Here is a 16773-nt window from a genome sequence, read left to right as displayed (position 1 = left end):
ATGTCCAGTTGGACCAAGCCCATTTGATGATAAAATATCTGTGACGGGTGCTTGCTTTATATGGAAAAGAAATAGGAGCGAGGGATATATTTTGATTTGTACGAATTTGAATTTCAAAAAATGTGGCCGTTGCAGCAACGGATCAAAAACAACACAAAAGAAGCCCACGCGCCTCCCCACTCTCCCAAGTCACAATCTTTTATATAAATAAATATGGTGGCTTCATTTCCTCACACACAGAAAGCAATTTGAAAAGCGAGAGAGAGAGAGAGATTTGAGAGAAAATGGAGAAAGCAGAGTTAGGAGGAGGAAACAGAAAGGTGGCGTCAGCAATGGAGGCGTACGAGAAGCTAGAGAAGGTCGGAGAAGGGACGTACGGGAAGGTGTACAGGGCGAGAGAGAGGGCGACGGGGAAGATCGTGGCCCTCAAGAAGACTCGCCTCCATGAGGACGACGAGGGCGTCCCTCCCACCACTCTACGCGAGGTCTCCATCCTCCGCATGCTCTCCTGCGATCCCCACGTCGTCAGGTCTACTCATTACTCTCCATTGATCTCTTCTCTTCTCTGTTTGGTTTTGGTTCTTCTTCATCTTTGCTTCTTTAATTTCTCCACTTTATTTAAATCCCACTGAGTTTGGTCGGTTCTTGATTGGGCTTCAAAAAGTTTCCCCATTTCTTTAAATCCCACTTCTCTGTTTGGATGCATCTTGGTTGGGCTTCATAATTGGTTCTTGTGATGGGTCTCTATATTTTCATTTCTATAGGGGCTTTGGTGGGTTTTTTACATTTTTGTTAGAGGGTTTATTATGTTGGTTAATTGTTGGGGTTTCAACCTCTTTGTCCTCTCCTGGGGTTTTGTTTCTATGGATTTTTGAATTTATTTCTTGTGATGCAATCTTCATTTCTATGGGGTTTCCAGGTTTTTACTTTGTTGTTAGAGGGTTTATTATGCTTGTTAATTCTTGGGATTTCAACCTCTTTGTTGGCTGTGATTGATCTGCCCTTCATTGGGGTTTGGTTGTAGGATTCTTGACCCTGTTTCTTGTGGGATTGTTAGACTCGATCTCGTTTCTTGAGCCTATTCCTTGTTTTTCTAGGTTTTTGTCTGGTTTTCGTTCATTGAGGTTGGCAGGTTTCTTGGGTTTGCACTTCCAATCTTATATCTATCTTGAAAACACTATCTTTATCTTGATTTGTATCTAAACACTAACATGATATAATTGGCGTAGTTAAAGATGAGATTTATTTTACTTATGGTTTATTTGCCCCTCTTCTCTGTAGGATCGTCTATTTCTTTTTTATTGAAAGTTTTTAATCTTGTGGTAAATTTTATTAAAAAAAAAAAAAAATCCCAACAGGTTGATGGATGTCAAACAAGGCCAGAATAAAGAAGGAAAAACAGTACTCTACTTGGTTTTTGAGTACATGGACACCGATCTCAAGAAATTCATTCGGACCTTCCGTCAAACTGGAGAGAATATGCCTGCTAATGTTGTTAAGGTATAGACGAATGAATTATTCTGGACCACTTTATTATGGTTGTTCTCCCTCAATTCCAGTTACAAATGTTTGGTGGCTTTTCATGCAGAGTTTGATGTTCCAACTTTGCAAAGGTGTAGCCTTTTGCCACGGTCATGGCATCTTACACAGGTAATTTTCTAACATTTTCCTCCAAAATGACTCTAACATTTGCAAAGGTGTAGCCTTTTGTGATTGATGGTCATCAACTATTTTTTAAACTGGGTTTTTTTTTAAAAAAAAATTATCAGGGATCTTAAACCTCACAATCTGTTGATGGACCGAAAAACAATGATGCTTAAAATAGCAGATCTTGGACTAGCTCGAGCATTTACCGTGCCAATCAAGAAGTACACTCATGAGGTAACTCATGCTTTTTCATTGCTTTTTCATATATATATATATATATATACTCTTTGTTCTTAATAACAAGTTATGAAAAGTACAAAACTTTTTGTCTTCGCCATTGCAGATATTAACTCTGTGGTATAGAGCTCCTGAAGTCCTTTTAGGGTGTACCCATTACTCAACTGCTGTTGATATTTGGTCTGTTGCCTGTATATTTGGTACAGATCTTACTCCCATGACTTTGGTTTGATCTTCAATTGAATTTTTTTGGTTACCAAATTATACGTTTGCTTTCAAGGGTGTAATTTTATTTCATCTGAATTGTAGCTGAACTTGTCACAAAGCAAGCACTCTTCCCAGGAGATTCTGAACTGCAACAGCTCCTCCACATATTCAGGTTTAGTGAGACAGAATCCTTTTTTCTAATTTTTCCCCCCTCTGCTTTCTAAAATCAAATGCGCTCATAATTTCTCTATGGACTTGTGATGCAGATTATTAGGCACTCCTAATGAAGAAGTGTGGCCAGGCGTAAGCAAACTCATGAATTGGCATGAGTACCCGCAGTGGAAAGCTCAAAATCTGTCGAAGGCTGTTCCTAATTTGGATGAGGATGGGCTGGATCTGCTATATGTAAGTTGTTGAATCTACAAAATGAATCTTTGGTTATGTTTAATAAATTGACACTCACTCAAAACTGTTGCGTTTTGTAGCAAATGTTGCAGTATGAACCCTCAAAGCGGATCTCAGCAAAGAAGGCTATGGAACATCCTTACTTCGATGATCTGAACAAGGCCTCTCTCTAGACAAAAGCTACGTTGATGGGGGAAATCTTCTTTTGGCTGCTAACAGTTGTTATATATAGCTTTTGCGAATTTCATCTGCTTCCCTCAAGCATACTCCATGTTAAATTTGTTTTAGGACGAAAATTTGTTTAGATGTAATTTCTCAACCTTGCTTTTCAAATTTAATGATAATATGGTTTGCTGATGCTTGTATTTCTAATTACAATTATATTTCCCTCTAATCTATCATGAGGAAGATCGGATTAAGATTCTGTGGTACAAAATGGACACAAAACTATACGCCTTTTATGGAGCTACTACTACTGCTCTGAGTTTAGTCGCGCATTCCCATGCCTACTCTCTGAGCTAAAAAAAAAATATTGAATGTAGGGTTGATAGAGTTCAAGCCACAAGCCACATGAAGAAGGTTGACCAAAGAGTAAGTGAAATTGAAGCCAAGGCGTAAGTCCAAAGCATGATTACAGAACATTCACTCTCTCCTGCTCCAAACAATTGAGTGATGGTTCCTGCCAAAAAAAAAAAAAAAGATCAGAGGATGCAAACAATTTTGAGATTTTAGACAAGCCCAAAAGCTTTTTAACGGATCAAATTTTAGAAAGTACCTATGTTCATAGCAGGGGGGACTGCATACTGCAGCAAAAGAATAAACCGATATAATGGATCTGAGTGCACCAAACCCAATCGATGTGCACCTTTAATGATCAAAATCCCCGACAATGGCAGCGCAATATAACGAACAACTACAATGCCAACGATGATGGATTTCTGAAGTCCTGACCCTTTCAAACCTGAAAGACATTCAACAATTATAACTTTCCTATGGCCAGAGTGAAAAATAAAAAATAAAATTCCAAGGAAAAGTTGGGCTAAGAAGGAAAAAAAGATAAGAGCCTGGGTATTAGTTATCACCTTTGACAAGGTTTCCACCTACTATAACAGTGAGAACTGGGATGGCTCCGTCACTGCAGTTGTCAGAGAAAGTATTGGGAAACTTAGCAGCAAGAATTAGAACAGGAAAATTTCTCATCATGTAATGTAAAACAATGAGAAAATAATAAAATCCAAGTTAATGTGTGATATTTATTGAGGCAGAATAAAGTTAGTGTAGTAAGTATATTGTGCAGCAAGAGTGCTTATGATGGTCATTCACCCTTTGAAATGAGCTAAAACACCATTATATTTGAGTTGAAAGTACCATAAAGTAATATTGTGAGTAAACAAAACTATGACCAAATCATTTAGAGTTGAACAGATTTTGTAAGCTTTATACCCCAACAAGGAAGCAGAGTCTTCGATTACACGAAGAGGAGCACTTTCACCAATCAGTGACTTTCGGATCACGGGGATGAGTCCAATTGCAAACCCAACAATCTACGCAAGAAAAGAGCATGAGGTTAGTTAATGTGTCAATACAACCAGCAAAAGCTTGGATTTAGTGTACAAGCCACCTCACCAAGAAAGTTAACCAAACATGAACCAAATCAGAAAGAAGTCATGCCCAGCATGGACATGCTTGGACACTTCACATTCTGAGGGGTTTGGAGGCACAGTGGCTTCAGACATGAAACACATGCTTGCACATCAGGTTAGGATCTGATCACAGTGCAAATCCAAAACTCCAGTTTAAGTTAAATACATTCAATTTAGCACTAGGACATTGCACATACATTGTTTCTCCTATAGAGTTGAAAGTTTATTCCATGTAGACGATGGATGTATAATAATCTCCTTCATCAAGTTTTACAACTCATTCTGGTGCACAATGATAAGGACATCTTCCAAGGTGGATAAAATAAGTTTTGATCATATGACAAGTTAATTTAGGACAATGCCTACTTATGAAACAGTGCTAAAAGCGCATCAAAGGGATGAGATGACAATGATGAGCTGAGTGATCATACCACTCCAATAGTTGAAGGGGCAAAGACTGCCTTCAGATTAATCTTTTTAGACAGCATCACTAAATGTTGCTTTATTTTATCAGAAACAGCAACCTGTAATGGAATTCAATAAAGGTTGAAATCTCAGAATGTTGCTTTCACTGAAGAGATGTGGTAATATAAGTCTATACAGAGAAAACAAAAAGCTCATCACAAATTGATGTTGGAAACAGTCAAACAACCTCAGATTTCGTAACAGATCTAGTGCAGGGTAGTGCACATTGATCTTCAGGGTCCTCTGATATCAAGCAATGTTTCGTGGAAGAAAGTAATGGCTCTGTGCAACTTCCTACGTCAGATACGGAGGATTCTTTTGTGGTTCTCGAAGATAACCGGACAATATTATACACATAAGACCACAAATAAATGGCCCCTACCTGAAGTGTCACAGCAAGAAATTACAATAGTAGAAATATGCTTGGAAATTGTCTATCATAAAATGAAGTAAGATGTAATGAAACAAATTCACTCATTACACAGACATTAGGATAAGCAAATTTTAGACCAAAGGAGAAATTGAATACATAATACATATCATTCTTTACAACGGAATTTAAATAAAATTTCTCAGAGGAGATACCAACCAAACCCAAACACACATACAAAGTGATTCTCAATTTATCAGGTCAGAGTTCTAACTGAGACAAATTCACGATTACAACCCATCAAAGAGCTGGCCTATATACATTGAACTTAAAGATGGTTACTGTAAAGTAAAAGTTCTTACTAACACCTTATACTTCACAAGAAGCAAGACAAAAAAAAAAACAAAAAACAAAAGAAGAGGTACATACCGCCATTGAAAGTGAAACATAAGCCATTCCATATGTATGGCAGACATCAGGAGCTCCAAATGGCCCTCCTTTTTCTTTACAAACAGCTGGGATTATAACGAGAAGAATGTTCCCCAAATTTCCTGGTCACATTTACAAAAATAGTCCACATTTAGTTTGATAACATTAGAAAAGTCTCTGAAGATGAAATTATACAGAATGCTTTTAGAAGCAACTGATTCAGCAATGTTTTGTACCAAAGAAACGAAATTCAGGAAACAAAGAATTTATCAGAAATGCCTAGAATAAAACATCCTGTTCATTGCTTGTTTTCAAGGTAAGCAGCCTGCAGGATCCCAATAACTGCTATCCTTGGTCAAACTAACCCGTCATTGATGCAATTAGCCAATGGCGAGTGAAGTTCATAAGCCTTCACAGGCCTCCAATATAATTAACTGACTTAACTTCTGATAGCAAGAATGAGTTAGCAGGCGGAACAGTATGAGTAAAACATCCAACTTTTGTTATGATGAAGAAATGCCTGAAGTCCCCTCCCTTTAATTGAGAGCCAATGTGCACGCCAAGTAGTAACATCAAGACTTACTTGAGAATTACATTTTGTCACCATCATCAATTACTAAAATAAGTGTGTTTCTTTCACTCTTGCCTTTTGCATGAAAGACACTGTTGCATTTCTTATCATCTACAGAAAAAATGATTGTGATAGATAATTTTTTTCTTCAGTGAAAACACTAACTCTCAGATTTCTGGGTGAAAGAAACATCAAGTGGTTGTCAGTCTTCTCCTTTTTATCTTTCAACATTCAGTAGCGGAAATAGCAAACTTTTAATGAATCATCCATGAGAAAATGAATAATCAGCTTGTTGTCTACTCTGTTTTCAGGACATGTAACATTCTGTCCGGTTGCATTTTACAAAGCAGTTGAAGCAATGTTTTATAAGTAAAGGAAGGACCTACACATATGTTTACCTGCAGCACAGCAACCCACTATGAGGCCTCTCAGGTGCGGTGGAGGTCTTGTAATTAGAATAACCACCCATCCAAGAACTGAGCCGATAATAAATGTGATGAGGATATTGATTGGCATGAACCACCTACACATTCAAACAAATTCACTTCAAAATACTATAAATCTCATTCAAAAAGTCGATTGGTTAAATGGGCTGATGCAGTGACCAGAGTTGAACTCACAACTTAACCATGCTGTCTTTAGTTATTGTTTGGCTAAGGTTGGTGGCCACTAGGGCTGGATTAAACACATAAAATACAACCTGTTAAAAAAAAAAAAAAAAAAAAAAAATGCTCGATTAAGAGACTTAACAGTGCACCAGATAAATTAACAATTTGCATAACTCAATGAAACAACCTTTTTTTTTTTTTTTTTTTTTTTTTTTTTTTTTTTTTATCCCAAAACAAAAGGCAAAGAAAAGAATACTTTTGCTCTCTTAAAATGTTCAGATGATTACATTTCAGGAACAATTCTTCCATCTTTAACAAGTAAATCTAACATGAAAATGACTAAATAAAAAACTCACAGTATTTAAATGCTTCCTAGCATCTTCCCCCAAGATATCAACACTATCTAGTGCAAGATACGACCCGAGAGCAGTAACCAATAGCACTTTCAAGACTGGAATTGATGCCGTGATGAAGAGCTCCAAAAGCCCCATCTTGAGATCCCTTCACGACTCTGAAAATGATCTTCAGCCTATTATATATAAAATGCCAATATTGTGAAAATATGCCTAAAGAAAGACAGCTTAACAGTTTAAAACTGTGGCAGAGCATGAGTTGGTACTGCTATATTAAGACATCATCACAACAGAAATAAACCAAAACAAAAGCTTATTTACACAAATACCAAATGGTAACATCTAAAGCACGTGCAAAGGAAAACAAATGAGATTAATGAAATGCCATAACAGACAAATTAGGTTCAGAAGAATCACATGGAATTACCCGAGGGACTATTTCAAAGTTTTCTGAGTCTAGCTTTTATACAACAAAACTGTATACTTCGTTCAACCATCACAGAACATGTATTTGAAATAGCCGTGGAAGATTTATTGAAGCGCTGTCAAAGATTCCCACCCAAAAGCATGGTCTAATGATTAGAAAGGAAAAATATTACAGACATACAGTATACAGAAAGTCATGCATTCATTGAAAGGGAATCCATATTCAGCTCAGGAGCTTAAATTAAATTTTGACTAAACAAACCAAAAGGCTGGCACTTGAATCGAGAACTTTCTCGATTCCCAAACAAGAAAAAAAAAACAAATCTTTGTCTTATTAAGCAGAAAGAGAGAAAACGTGAAAAGACGAACTGAACCAACCGCTCAAACGAAAATATCAGAGAATTAGACCCCTCAGAATCTCTGGACCCTCCGCTCTCCTCTGCGCCAATGAGACCCTTTTCCCATGCAATGATTCCCACGGCCACGTGCGAAAAAATCAACCAAGGCAATTTCTGAGGCTGTTTTACTTTCATCACGAATATCGTTTCTCAGTTTTAAATAGGGAAGATAGAAGATAAAGACGAAAAAACAAAATCGACAACGACATCGTAGAATCCAAAACAAAGAGGAATTCCGGAAAGAAGGTTAAGATGAATGAATGTGTGCGTTCTAACGTAAATTAATAGCAATTGTGACAAAAACGACAAGAAACATGTAACTAGCGGTGCAAAATAATCGCGCAGTTGTCGTCAACATTAGGGAGTGACGAATCAGTATACGGTTTTCATCAAAATGGGGACACGGCAGCCTCTGACTTCAAAAAAGAACGAAGACACACGTGGATAATAGTTTCGACGTGACCGTGACACGCTTCCGCAACCATTCAATTCTCAGTACTAGTAGCGACAACACTTGTCGAGGCGCCTCCGATCGCTGGAGGTTGTCGTTACACTTGCACACTACGAGTCTGATTCTATGAAAAGTTATGAAGCTTCTTTTTTAATACATAGTTTTTGTGAATTACACAAGGTGGTTTGGTTTTTATATACCTTATCCTAAAAGAAATGTGTATTATCTAAATTATAATTCGTTTTGTGCCAACCAAATTTTTTAAAATATTATTACTTACAAAAATAATCAAGATCATGCTACCCCCAACCACCGCACGAGATTGGTCAAGTTGGGCGGTGTGACCACTAGATGACATGCCGGGAACTACCTTAAGAGGTTTTAGGGGTGATACAATCACTTCCAAAAATTATGTTAACTCATTATTTTTTGATATTTCTTTTTATCTCTTTTTCAACTATTTCATTTTTTTAAAAAAAAAAAATTATTTCGAGCTTTTTAAGAAGAAATAGTTATTCTTAAGGAATAATTATTTTTAATAATTATGATGCCACCAAATAACATAATAGATATTCCATAAAGATAATTATTTGATTCTTTAAGTCTATTACTCCATGCCAGCCCTATATACATAGATTTCTACCTACTAATAATTTGCACTTTCATCATTAATTCAATAAGAAAATAAGAAACTTGTTATATTTACTGCCCAATTTTTAGCCCGTTTGATGGGAGTGCCTTAATCCAATCCAAGTTTAAGAAGTTGACCGTGCTGCGCTTGCGCGCCTTTCGTTAGATTTCAAGGTCTTTGTTACGCGCTTGGCTTTGGTGCCTTTCTGAAGACGGATTGCAGCCCCACAAAAAATGTAAAGGCCGAAGAAGAGGAGGAAAACAAATTACATTTTGCAAAAGAGACGTATCCCACTAGCACTTGTCCGCTAGGTTGACCTTTACGAGGACAGGAAAAGAAGAAAAAGTGGAAAAAATGCCCCAAACTCCCGAGTACATTTTATATCATAACATCATCATTAAGTTTTACTGCCACGTTTTAGATACATCACTAATGAATTTTAAATTCAACAAGTTTTACTGCCACGTTTTAAAAGCTTGAAACTGTTATTCACAGTTGACCCAACTACTTTTTGTTCAATAAAATTCTTCACTTCAATTGGTATTTTCTACCAAAAGAAAAACAAAACAGAAAGAGGTTAATAGTAATACATCATGTCTTTCACTAAGATTTTCAATAGCTGTCATGATTATGTTTAGTCTCCTCGAAAGGAGATTAAACAATTCTCAATCATGGTCCCTAAGTTGATGGGTGAAGATAAATAGCACGCCGGCGTGCTAAGCATGCTAACAAATTTTATTTTATTTTATCTTCTTTTTTTTTGCATTAAAATATTAAAAAAAAAAATTTCCTGCTTAGCGTGCTCTGAATCACAATTCCTAAGTTGATTATGTTTAGCCTCCTCAAGAGAAGGATTAAACAAGTCTCAGTCATGGTCCTTGCAGATTAGATTGTCAAAACAATCAGTTAAAAAAACTCAGTATTTTATATTTTTCTTTTTGAATGAGATCTCAATTTCAATGACAGTGATATGGGAAAATTACAGTTTACCCCCCAAAGTTGACAATATTTTTTAATTCGAACATCAAAGTTTCAATTTTTACAATCCACCCCTCAAAGTTCCAATTTTTTGCAATTTGACCAATTGTATCCAAAATTTCCCATATTGCCCCTAATTTTTATTATTATTATTTTTTTATTTTTTATAAAAAAAAATTAAAAAAAAAAATTCAGGGTGGTCGTAACCACCCCTTGGCCATCTGGCCATTTTTACACCCCCAAATTTATTTATTTTTTCATTAAAAAAAAAAAAATCATGGACAATATGAGAATATTGAGATAATATTGGTTGAATTAAAATAAATTAGAACTTTGTGGAGGTAAATTGCAAAAATTAAAACTTTGATGTTCGAATTGAAAAACGCTGTCAACTTTAAGGGGGTAAACTATAATTTTCCCAAATATCTTAAGGATGGAATAACTTGTCTCCAAATGATAACTTAATTGACAAAAAATTACACCTTATAAAATAAGTATTACTAATTCAAATCCATATTTCGAGAATGAACTTCTATGAGTAATGCTATATACCATAATTTTATCTCTTAAAATTGATGTAGCTTTTAAAATCACAATTAAATCAAAACCAATAGTAATCCATTCTAGATCCAATGTCACATCGACTTTGGGGAGATAAAATGAAGAGAAAATAATGATATATAGTATTACTCAATGCTATACCCCACTTTTATTCCACCTTGCAGATGTCTTAATTTTTTTTTTTTTTTAATAGAATAAGGACTGATCAAAAACCGACCGGAGACAAGAGTGTGGATATAGCATTTCTCAATTCCTATTTCGCCTCGTTGCAAACTTCCCGCCGGCAAAACATATATCAATGTACTACCCACTACTAGGCGGAAACGGTCACGTGAGACAAAAGAGGCTCACATTTCCAGCACCACCTAACATTTTGTACCCTAAAATGATACCTAACCGTTACCTCCACAACCCTATCACCTTTCCATTGATAAAAAAAGAAAGAGGAAAAAAAACCAGGAATCTCGTGTAAATAAAACGAAGGAAGCGGGCCTTCTGAGACGAGCAGACTGCTCTATAGAATTCCAGCACCAAGTGAAACAATTCCTTCATTGGATAGATACAACTTCGGAATATAAAGAACCTTCTGAAAATCTTCTACAGAAAGCATACCAGACCGTCAACAAGCTATACCTAAAATACGGTGATCTATGCCTCTTCTGGTTCTTCCCAACCTCCTGTTTCGGTTTCTCCCTCCTAGCTTCTCATGTGGTATGAATGGTTTCCCAGATTGACAGTCCTGGAAGGAAGGCTCGGTGCCTGCTGTACCAATATCAAGTGATCAAATCAAAATTTGATGAATGAAAATTAAAAAAACCATCAGAAACTGTTCTCTTGCTATTTCAGGCTGAAACAGAGAAACAAAGCATTAGCAAAACTTCAATAACAATATTATGCATGATGACAATCATTTTTATAGAAAATATGGAAACAGAAAAAGTTCATCACACCAACTGGCTATTTTATAAGAATATCCAGAAAGGAAAAAAGAATCACCCCAAAAGCATCCTTGACAATAGGCGTGTCATAGGTTACATCCCCAAAGTTCATCAATATATGAAACACATTCTGGGTATGAGGTACTGAATACTGGAGATTAAACACTTCTGGAAATGAGGTGCTGATTACTGTAAAGAGATCAAACAACTTGTTATAAAGTATGTATTATATAGACATCCATTTTAAGGTCAGCCAAGCCAATTAAATCTGAAGATCACTTCTAAGCAACCCCATGCAAAACCAACAAATGAAGATCCTCTTACTAGGAGGCGACCTGATTAGGTCTAGCACTCCTGTGGATATCTAACCATAACAAAATTTGCCAATATAGCAACAATTTGGCTCCTGGAATTTCCCAACTGTGAACCTGAAAAATACACAAGAATAAAAAATTAAATACAACACATAGACATAATATCAGAGATCCCAAAACTCATGCAAAGCGAACAATATAAAGTATAGAAAACAGAGATCAAGACACATAACTCTAAATGAAACAACAGGAACATGAGGAAAAAGCATCGCACCATAATCTCCATCCCTTTCACAGCCACGATAGCAAAGGTAAGTGGCAGAGACAATATTGGACATGCGAGCATAGGCTTAAAACATCCCTCGCGCCATAAGAAAAGAAAAAATCAAAAGGGTCGGGAGAATGCGGAAATCAAAAAAAAAATTCATAACATTTTACAGCACATCCAATACAACTACAAGATATTACGATGGTGAGGGGGGGGAAATCAGAAATATATATATATATATATATATATATATATATATATATATATATATGCTTTCAGCTCCTCATCCACAAGTACTAGTTCAAGCTATGAACATAAAAGGAGGGAATAAAAGAGGAGTTCGGCAAACTTTTTGGAAACTCTTTCCTCTTTTCAAACAATAAAAAAACACTTCCTAAAAAATGAGGCCCCACCATTAACATACTTTCCAAAACAAACTACAGAAAACTTTTCAAAGAACAAAACAAATCTAAAAAAACTTCTCACACCTTCCTATAGGAGTACATTTAAAACACTGCTTATTTTTTCAGCTGTAGAAACTGACTTGATACTTATAAAAAATTATTTTCAAAACACAACCTAAAACAATTTTCAAAATGGTTGAATAATCATACCTAAAGCTTGATCCACATACTTCAACAAAAGATGCAAATAATTTTAATTTTAGATGCAAGATTTGATACCTTGTGCTACACCCAAACTAAAGTTCACCAGAAAAATATAGCCCACGTCCCAACCAATAGTGAATAGAAATTCATCCAACTTATTAACTGAGCAAGAAATAACGACTAGACGTTGAAACTGAATTTAAATCCAACAGAAGAAAGTAACGTTATGCCTACAATGGCTGTATGAATAGGAATCGTGTTCTTACACTTATAAAACTTGGTATCTGCCTGGCTGGGCTCCACCTGGTAGTTGTAATGCCTGGTTCGTGATGTCTTCCAAAACACGTTTTAATTCTGATTTAGCTTTCTTGACGGATTGCTCAGTAGGGCCCTCAATGAACAAGTAAAGCTTTCGTTCTCCAGGTCCTGCAATCCGACCTGGAGGGAAATACTGGCCCCTGGTAGTAATAGCAGCTCCAGTCCACTCCGAAATTGGGCCCAAAGTTTCCTTGTGGGTAACCTTCCATCGAGCGTTCTGGGGAAAATCATTTATCTCCAACTCCGCTTCATAATGTTCAGGCAATGCATCAGCTTGAATCTTCGCCAAATTTTGCTGTAAGTTGAAAGCAGCTGCAATTGCTGCTGCTCGAGCCGCCCCTGCCGCCTCATTGGCAGCTGGCAAACCAGACCCAGGCACTACTGGCGCTGTTCCGGGTATTGTTAGACCAATAGCGCCTGGTAACGTAACAGGTAGTCCACCATTGGGAAGCAGTTGGGAAGCAGAGACGGGGGTTTGCATAGAAGGTGTACTGACTTTAGAGGCAGCAGCAATTATCTGAGCTAAGGCAGCCTGCTGTGATATGTCTCCACCTGCCTTCCGTATACCTTCATTGTCATCGTCCGAATCTGATTTGTCCTCCTCAAAACCATATTCTTTGGCCTGTGCTTTCTTTGCTGCTCTCCTCACTTCATCTTCCTCTTCATTAAATTTAAAACCACTTCCACCATAGCCAGTCCCATGGGCTTGCTCAAGTCCCTGATTCACTTTTGTCATAAAACTATCAGCTACAGCTTTCAGATCATCAGGAACAGCTTGCTTAGAGAGCTCTAATGCTTTTACAAGGTCAGGTGCATATCTAGCATCTTCCTCAGAGATAAATGTGATAGCACAGCCTTTCCTGCCAGCTCGACCTGTACGACCAACGCGGTGAACATAATCTTCATAGTGGTTTGGAACGTCAAAGTTGATCACCAATTCAAGCTCCTTGACATCTAATCCCCTGGCAGCAACACTAGTTGCAATCAGCAAATTGCAGACATTGCTCTTAAAATCAGAAATGGTGGATTCGCGATCTGTTTGATCCTTAGCCCCATGAAGAGATAGGCAAGCATAACCATGCCTGAGAAGATCCCTGAACAAAGCATCGCACTTCTCCTGCGAGTGGACAAATATCAAAATCTTTCCTTTCTCGTACCATTCCCCCAGTAATTCCAACAATCTAAAGAACCTATCACTTTCCGGCCTCACCTCAACCAACTGTGTTATGTCCGTGTTCACAACACTTCTCCCACCAACTTGTATCTCCACAGGTCTGTTTAACACCTTACGCGCCAAAACTTCAACCTGACGAGGGAAAGTGGCAGAGAAGAGCACTGTTTGGCGATCTGGCCGAATATTTTGAACAATTCGAGTAATTTGAGGTTCAAAACCCATGTCAAACATTCGATCAGCTTCGTCCATGACCAAATAAGTGACTCTACGCAGATTTGTAATTTTCCCCCCACTTGTGCAAAGTATGTCAATCATCCTGCCTGGAGTACAGACAACAATCTCAGTGCCCCGCTTCAATTCACTAATTTGTTGGGCAACACCGGAACCTCCATACACAGGCACACACCTGATACCAAGCACCTTGGCAAACTTCTTTATATCACTGTGGATCTGCTGTACAAGCTCCCTCGTCGGTGCCATTATAAGCCCAATAGGCCCATCTCCAGCTACCACCTCTGGCTGGTCCTTGATATGCCTCAACATTGGCAGCACAAATGCAAGGGTTTTGCCCGAGCCAGTTTTCGCAACACCTATGCAGTCTCGACCACTCATAATTATAGGCAAAGCCTGGGCTTGGATTGGCATTGGCTTTTCAAAGTTATGTTTCTTTATTGTCTCCAGGATTTTACTTGTAAGTCCAGTTTGGTGCCAGGTTTTGATCGGCTTTGGCACATCCTTACCATGTAGCTTCAATTCCAATTCTTTCCTGTAAGCAACAACCTCTTCAGAAGTCATCTTTGCAATATCTTTCACTTCGATGTAGAAATTTTTTCTGAACGGTATATAATCAATCTTTGAGTGGTCAACTATAGAAAGCTTCTCAGCTTTTGTCTTCTTCACCCTTTTCATGAACTCATCATCATCTTCATCTTCTAAAGGATCCTCATCCTTCTCAAGGTCACCATAATCTGACTCAGAATCTTCACCCTGCATTATTCTCCCCATAGATTTTTTTGGACCCTTCCGGGGCTGTTCGCTGTTACTTCCTTCATGCTTCTTATCTTTGTTCTTCGAGTCCACATTCTTATCCTCAACAGTTGAGGGCGCCAAAGTATTGTTTAGCTTCTCAACTTCAGGCATCACCATAGAATTCATGAAAGCATCCAATGGATCAATTTCCTCATCATCTCCAGCAGCACCATTGCCCACATTTGCCAAAGTGGATGCAACCGTTCCATTCTCGGAATCAACAAACACTGAATCCTGATCACCCTCTTTTTCATTGGTAGGCTTGGCCTCTTCATCCACATCCATTTCTGTCTCTGATTTTCCTGTATGCGGTACTTCTTCGTCGTCAGACTCTCCTTCAAGAGTCCAGGCCTTACCAGACTTTGGTTCATCAGCAGTAGCTTCCCCATGATTCTCTCTCTCAGCTTCTTCCTTGGCTCTCCTCAACTCTTGCCACTCCTGCACTCTCCTCCTCCTCTTTTCCATTTCCTCATCCAATCTCCGCTGCTCATCCTCTAACTCCTCTTCCCGTGTTTGTTTCTTCTCTATCTTATCCGAATCATCGTCACCACTCTTTTTCCTCTCTTCACTGTCATCCCTGTGCTTGCGAGGCCTGCTGCTGCTCCGTTCACGATCTCTCTCCTTGTAATCATCATTGTCTCTCCTCCGCCGCTTCCTATCACGCTCCCTGTGCTCATCACCACCATCGCTGCCATCACTGTCGGCTTCTCTTCGCCTCCTCCTCTCCTTCTCTTTTTCCTTCTCCCTTTCTTTTTCTCGCTCCTTCCTCTCCCTTTCCTTCTCCCTTTCCCTCTCCTCTCTCTCCCTCTCCCTCTCCTCTCTCTCCCTTTCCCTCTTCTCTCTCTCTCTCTCCCTCTCTCTGTCCTTCTCCCTCGCCCTCTCTCTCTTCTCTTTCTCTCTCTCTTTCTCCCTCTCCCTCTCTTCCCTCTCTCTTTCCCTCTTCTTCTCTCTGGCTCTTTCCCTCTCTCTCTGCTTCTCCTTCTCCCTCTCCTTCTCATACTTGTCATCGGAATCACTGCTCCTCTCTCTCTCCGATCGCCGACTATCTCTGCTCCTCTTCTCCCTGTGCCTCTCTCCATTCCTCTCCTTCTCTCTTTCTCTCTCGCGATCGCGGTGGTGGCTCCGCTTCACATCCTCCTCACTCTTCTCCGATTCCTCTCTCCTAGATTTATGTTTTCCCTCATCCATTGCTTCCTCCTGTTGGATTCACAGATCAAACCAAACAAGAACCAAACCAAAAATCATATAATACAATAAACTACACCAGAAATTGAATAAACAAATCAGTCCCTTCGGAACCTCTAAGACCTTATGGATTTCTTGAGTTTATAATGGACCTGAATCAACGATTAAAATTGATTGGAAACTGATAACTGTATACTTAAATTCATAAGGGAAAATAAAATTACCGCGAAATTAAGCTCTCAAGCAACAAAATCGAGTCGACAATGGTTCCAGAGACAGAAGTTTCCGGAACCCTAACTTCTTCGTCTTTGGTCGAAGAAATAAGCGGCTAGCGTGATTAAGGAGACCCCCACGTCGCGTTAAGAGTTCCTTCTCTAGAATCTCTACAGCGTGTCGTCACTGCAATGGGTGCGTATACTTTTTAACCAACGCCAAATGGGCCATCGCTCTGCAGCCCAAACAAATTTGGAGGACTTAGTTTGAGACTATATATAATTGCCAATCTTTTTATGCAAGTTAGTGCCATTAGTCGCATTTAATCCTTCATTAGTGGGGAATA

General features: G+C 38.3%; 3 protein-coding genes across 11 annotated transcripts; 1 reads left to right on the top strand and 2 right to left on the bottom strand.

The window, feature by feature from the left end:
• The first annotated feature begins 218 nt into the window (after positions 1-218).
• On the top strand, positions 219-2853 carry LOC132189280 (cell division control protein 2 homolog D-like). The gene is made up of 8 exons (XM_059603947.2): positions 219-529; positions 1359-1500; positions 1589-1650; positions 1770-1881; positions 1991-2084; positions 2194-2263; positions 2358-2496; positions 2577-2853. Exons 1-8 carry the CDS (start codon positions 285-287, stop codon positions 2667-2669), a joined length of 957 nt encoding a protein of 318 aa, XP_059459930.1. The 5' UTR covers positions 219-284; the 3' UTR covers positions 2670-2853.
• A 113-nt stretch (positions 2854-2966) lies between these two features.
• LOC132189279 (protein PIN-LIKES 3) lies at positions 2967-7895 on the bottom strand. Of its 5 annotated transcripts, none has more exons than XM_088519401.1 (12): positions 7740-7895; positions 7363-7507; positions 6939-7111; positions 6595-6674; positions 6373-6497; positions 5404-5525; positions 4792-4986; positions 4571-4663; positions 3940-4040; positions 3579-3631; positions 3272-3457; positions 2967-3175 (listed from the first exon to the last, which is right to left on the bottom strand). In XM_088519401.1, exons 3-12 carry the CDS (start codon positions 7071-7073, stop codon positions 3051-3053), a joined length of 1215 nt encoding a protein of 404 aa, XP_088375527.1. In that variant the 5' UTR covers positions 7074-7111; positions 7363-7507; positions 7740-7895; the 3' UTR covers positions 2967-3050. The 5 variants fall into 5 exon arrangements, with proteins under 5 accessions (XP_088375527.1, XP_059459928.2, XP_059459926.2 ...); XM_059603945.2 differs by having other exon boundaries at positions 7363-7477; XM_059603943.2 differs by lacking the exon at positions 7363-7507.
• A 2928-nt stretch (positions 7896-10823) lies between these two features.
• On the bottom strand, positions 10824-16613 carry LOC132189107 (P-loop containing nucleoside triphosphate hydrolases superfamily protein). 5 transcript variants are annotated; one of them, XR_015909083.1, is made up of 4 exons: positions 16439-16613; positions 12775-16226; positions 11014-11746; positions 10824-10926 (listed from the first exon to the last, which is right to left on the bottom strand). XR_015909083.1 is itself a non-coding variant. In XM_059603632.2 (3 exons), the coding sequence occupies exon 2, from the start codon at positions 16215-16217 to the stop codon at positions 12777-12779; it is 3441 nt and encodes a 1146-aa protein (XP_059459615.2). In that variant the 5' UTR covers positions 16218-16226; positions 16439-16613; the 3' UTR covers positions 10824-11746; positions 12775-12776. The 5 variants fall into 5 exon arrangements, 3 of the variants coding, with proteins under 3 accessions (XP_059459615.2, XP_059459616.2, XP_059459617.2); XR_009441007.2 differs by having other exon boundaries at positions 10824-11139; positions 11377-11746; XM_059603632.2 differs by having other exon boundaries at positions 10824-11746.
• Between the last annotated feature and the right edge of the window lie 160 nt (positions 16614-16773).

Source organism: Corylus avellana, chromosome 9 (genome assembly GCF_965113065.1).
Source record: "Corylus avellana chromosome 9, dhCorAvel1.hap1.2, whole genome shotgun sequence".
Classification (NCBI taxonomy): domain Eukaryota; kingdom Viridiplantae; phylum Streptophyta; class Magnoliopsida; order Fagales; family Betulaceae; genus Corylus; species Corylus avellana.
This window is presented reverse-complemented; position numbering and strand designations above follow the sequence as displayed.

Bases quoted from the DNA above. Each gene is read 5' to 3' on its own strand.
- LOC132189279 (XM_088519401.1), bottom strand. From the start codon at position 7,073: ATGGGGCTTTTGGAGCTCTTCATCACGGCATCAATTCCAGTCTTGAAA. The intron at 5,526-6,372 runs GTAAACATATGT...AAATGTGACCAG, and splicing joins AGTGGGTTGCTGTGCTGCAG to GAAATTTGGGGAACATTCTT. The intron at 4,987-5,403 runs GTATGTACCTCT...GTGACACTTCAG, and splicing joins ATGTTTCACTTTCAATGGCG to GTAGGGGCCATTTATTTGTG.
- LOC132189107 (XM_059603632.2), bottom strand. From the start codon at position 16,217: ATGGATGAGGGAAAACATAAATCTAGGAGAGAGGAATCGGAGAAGAGT.
- LOC132189280 (XM_059603947.2), top strand. From the start codon at position 285: ATGGAGAAAGCAGAGTTAGGAGGAGGAAACAGAAAGGTGGCGTCAGCA. The intron at 1,651-1,769 runs GTAATTTTCTAA...AAAAATTATCAG, and splicing joins GGTCATGGCATCTTACACAG to GGATCTTAAACCTCACAATC. The intron at 2,085-2,193 runs GTACAGATCTTA...TCTGAATTGTAG, and splicing joins GTCTGTTGCCTGTATATTTG to CTGAACTTGTCACAAAGCAA.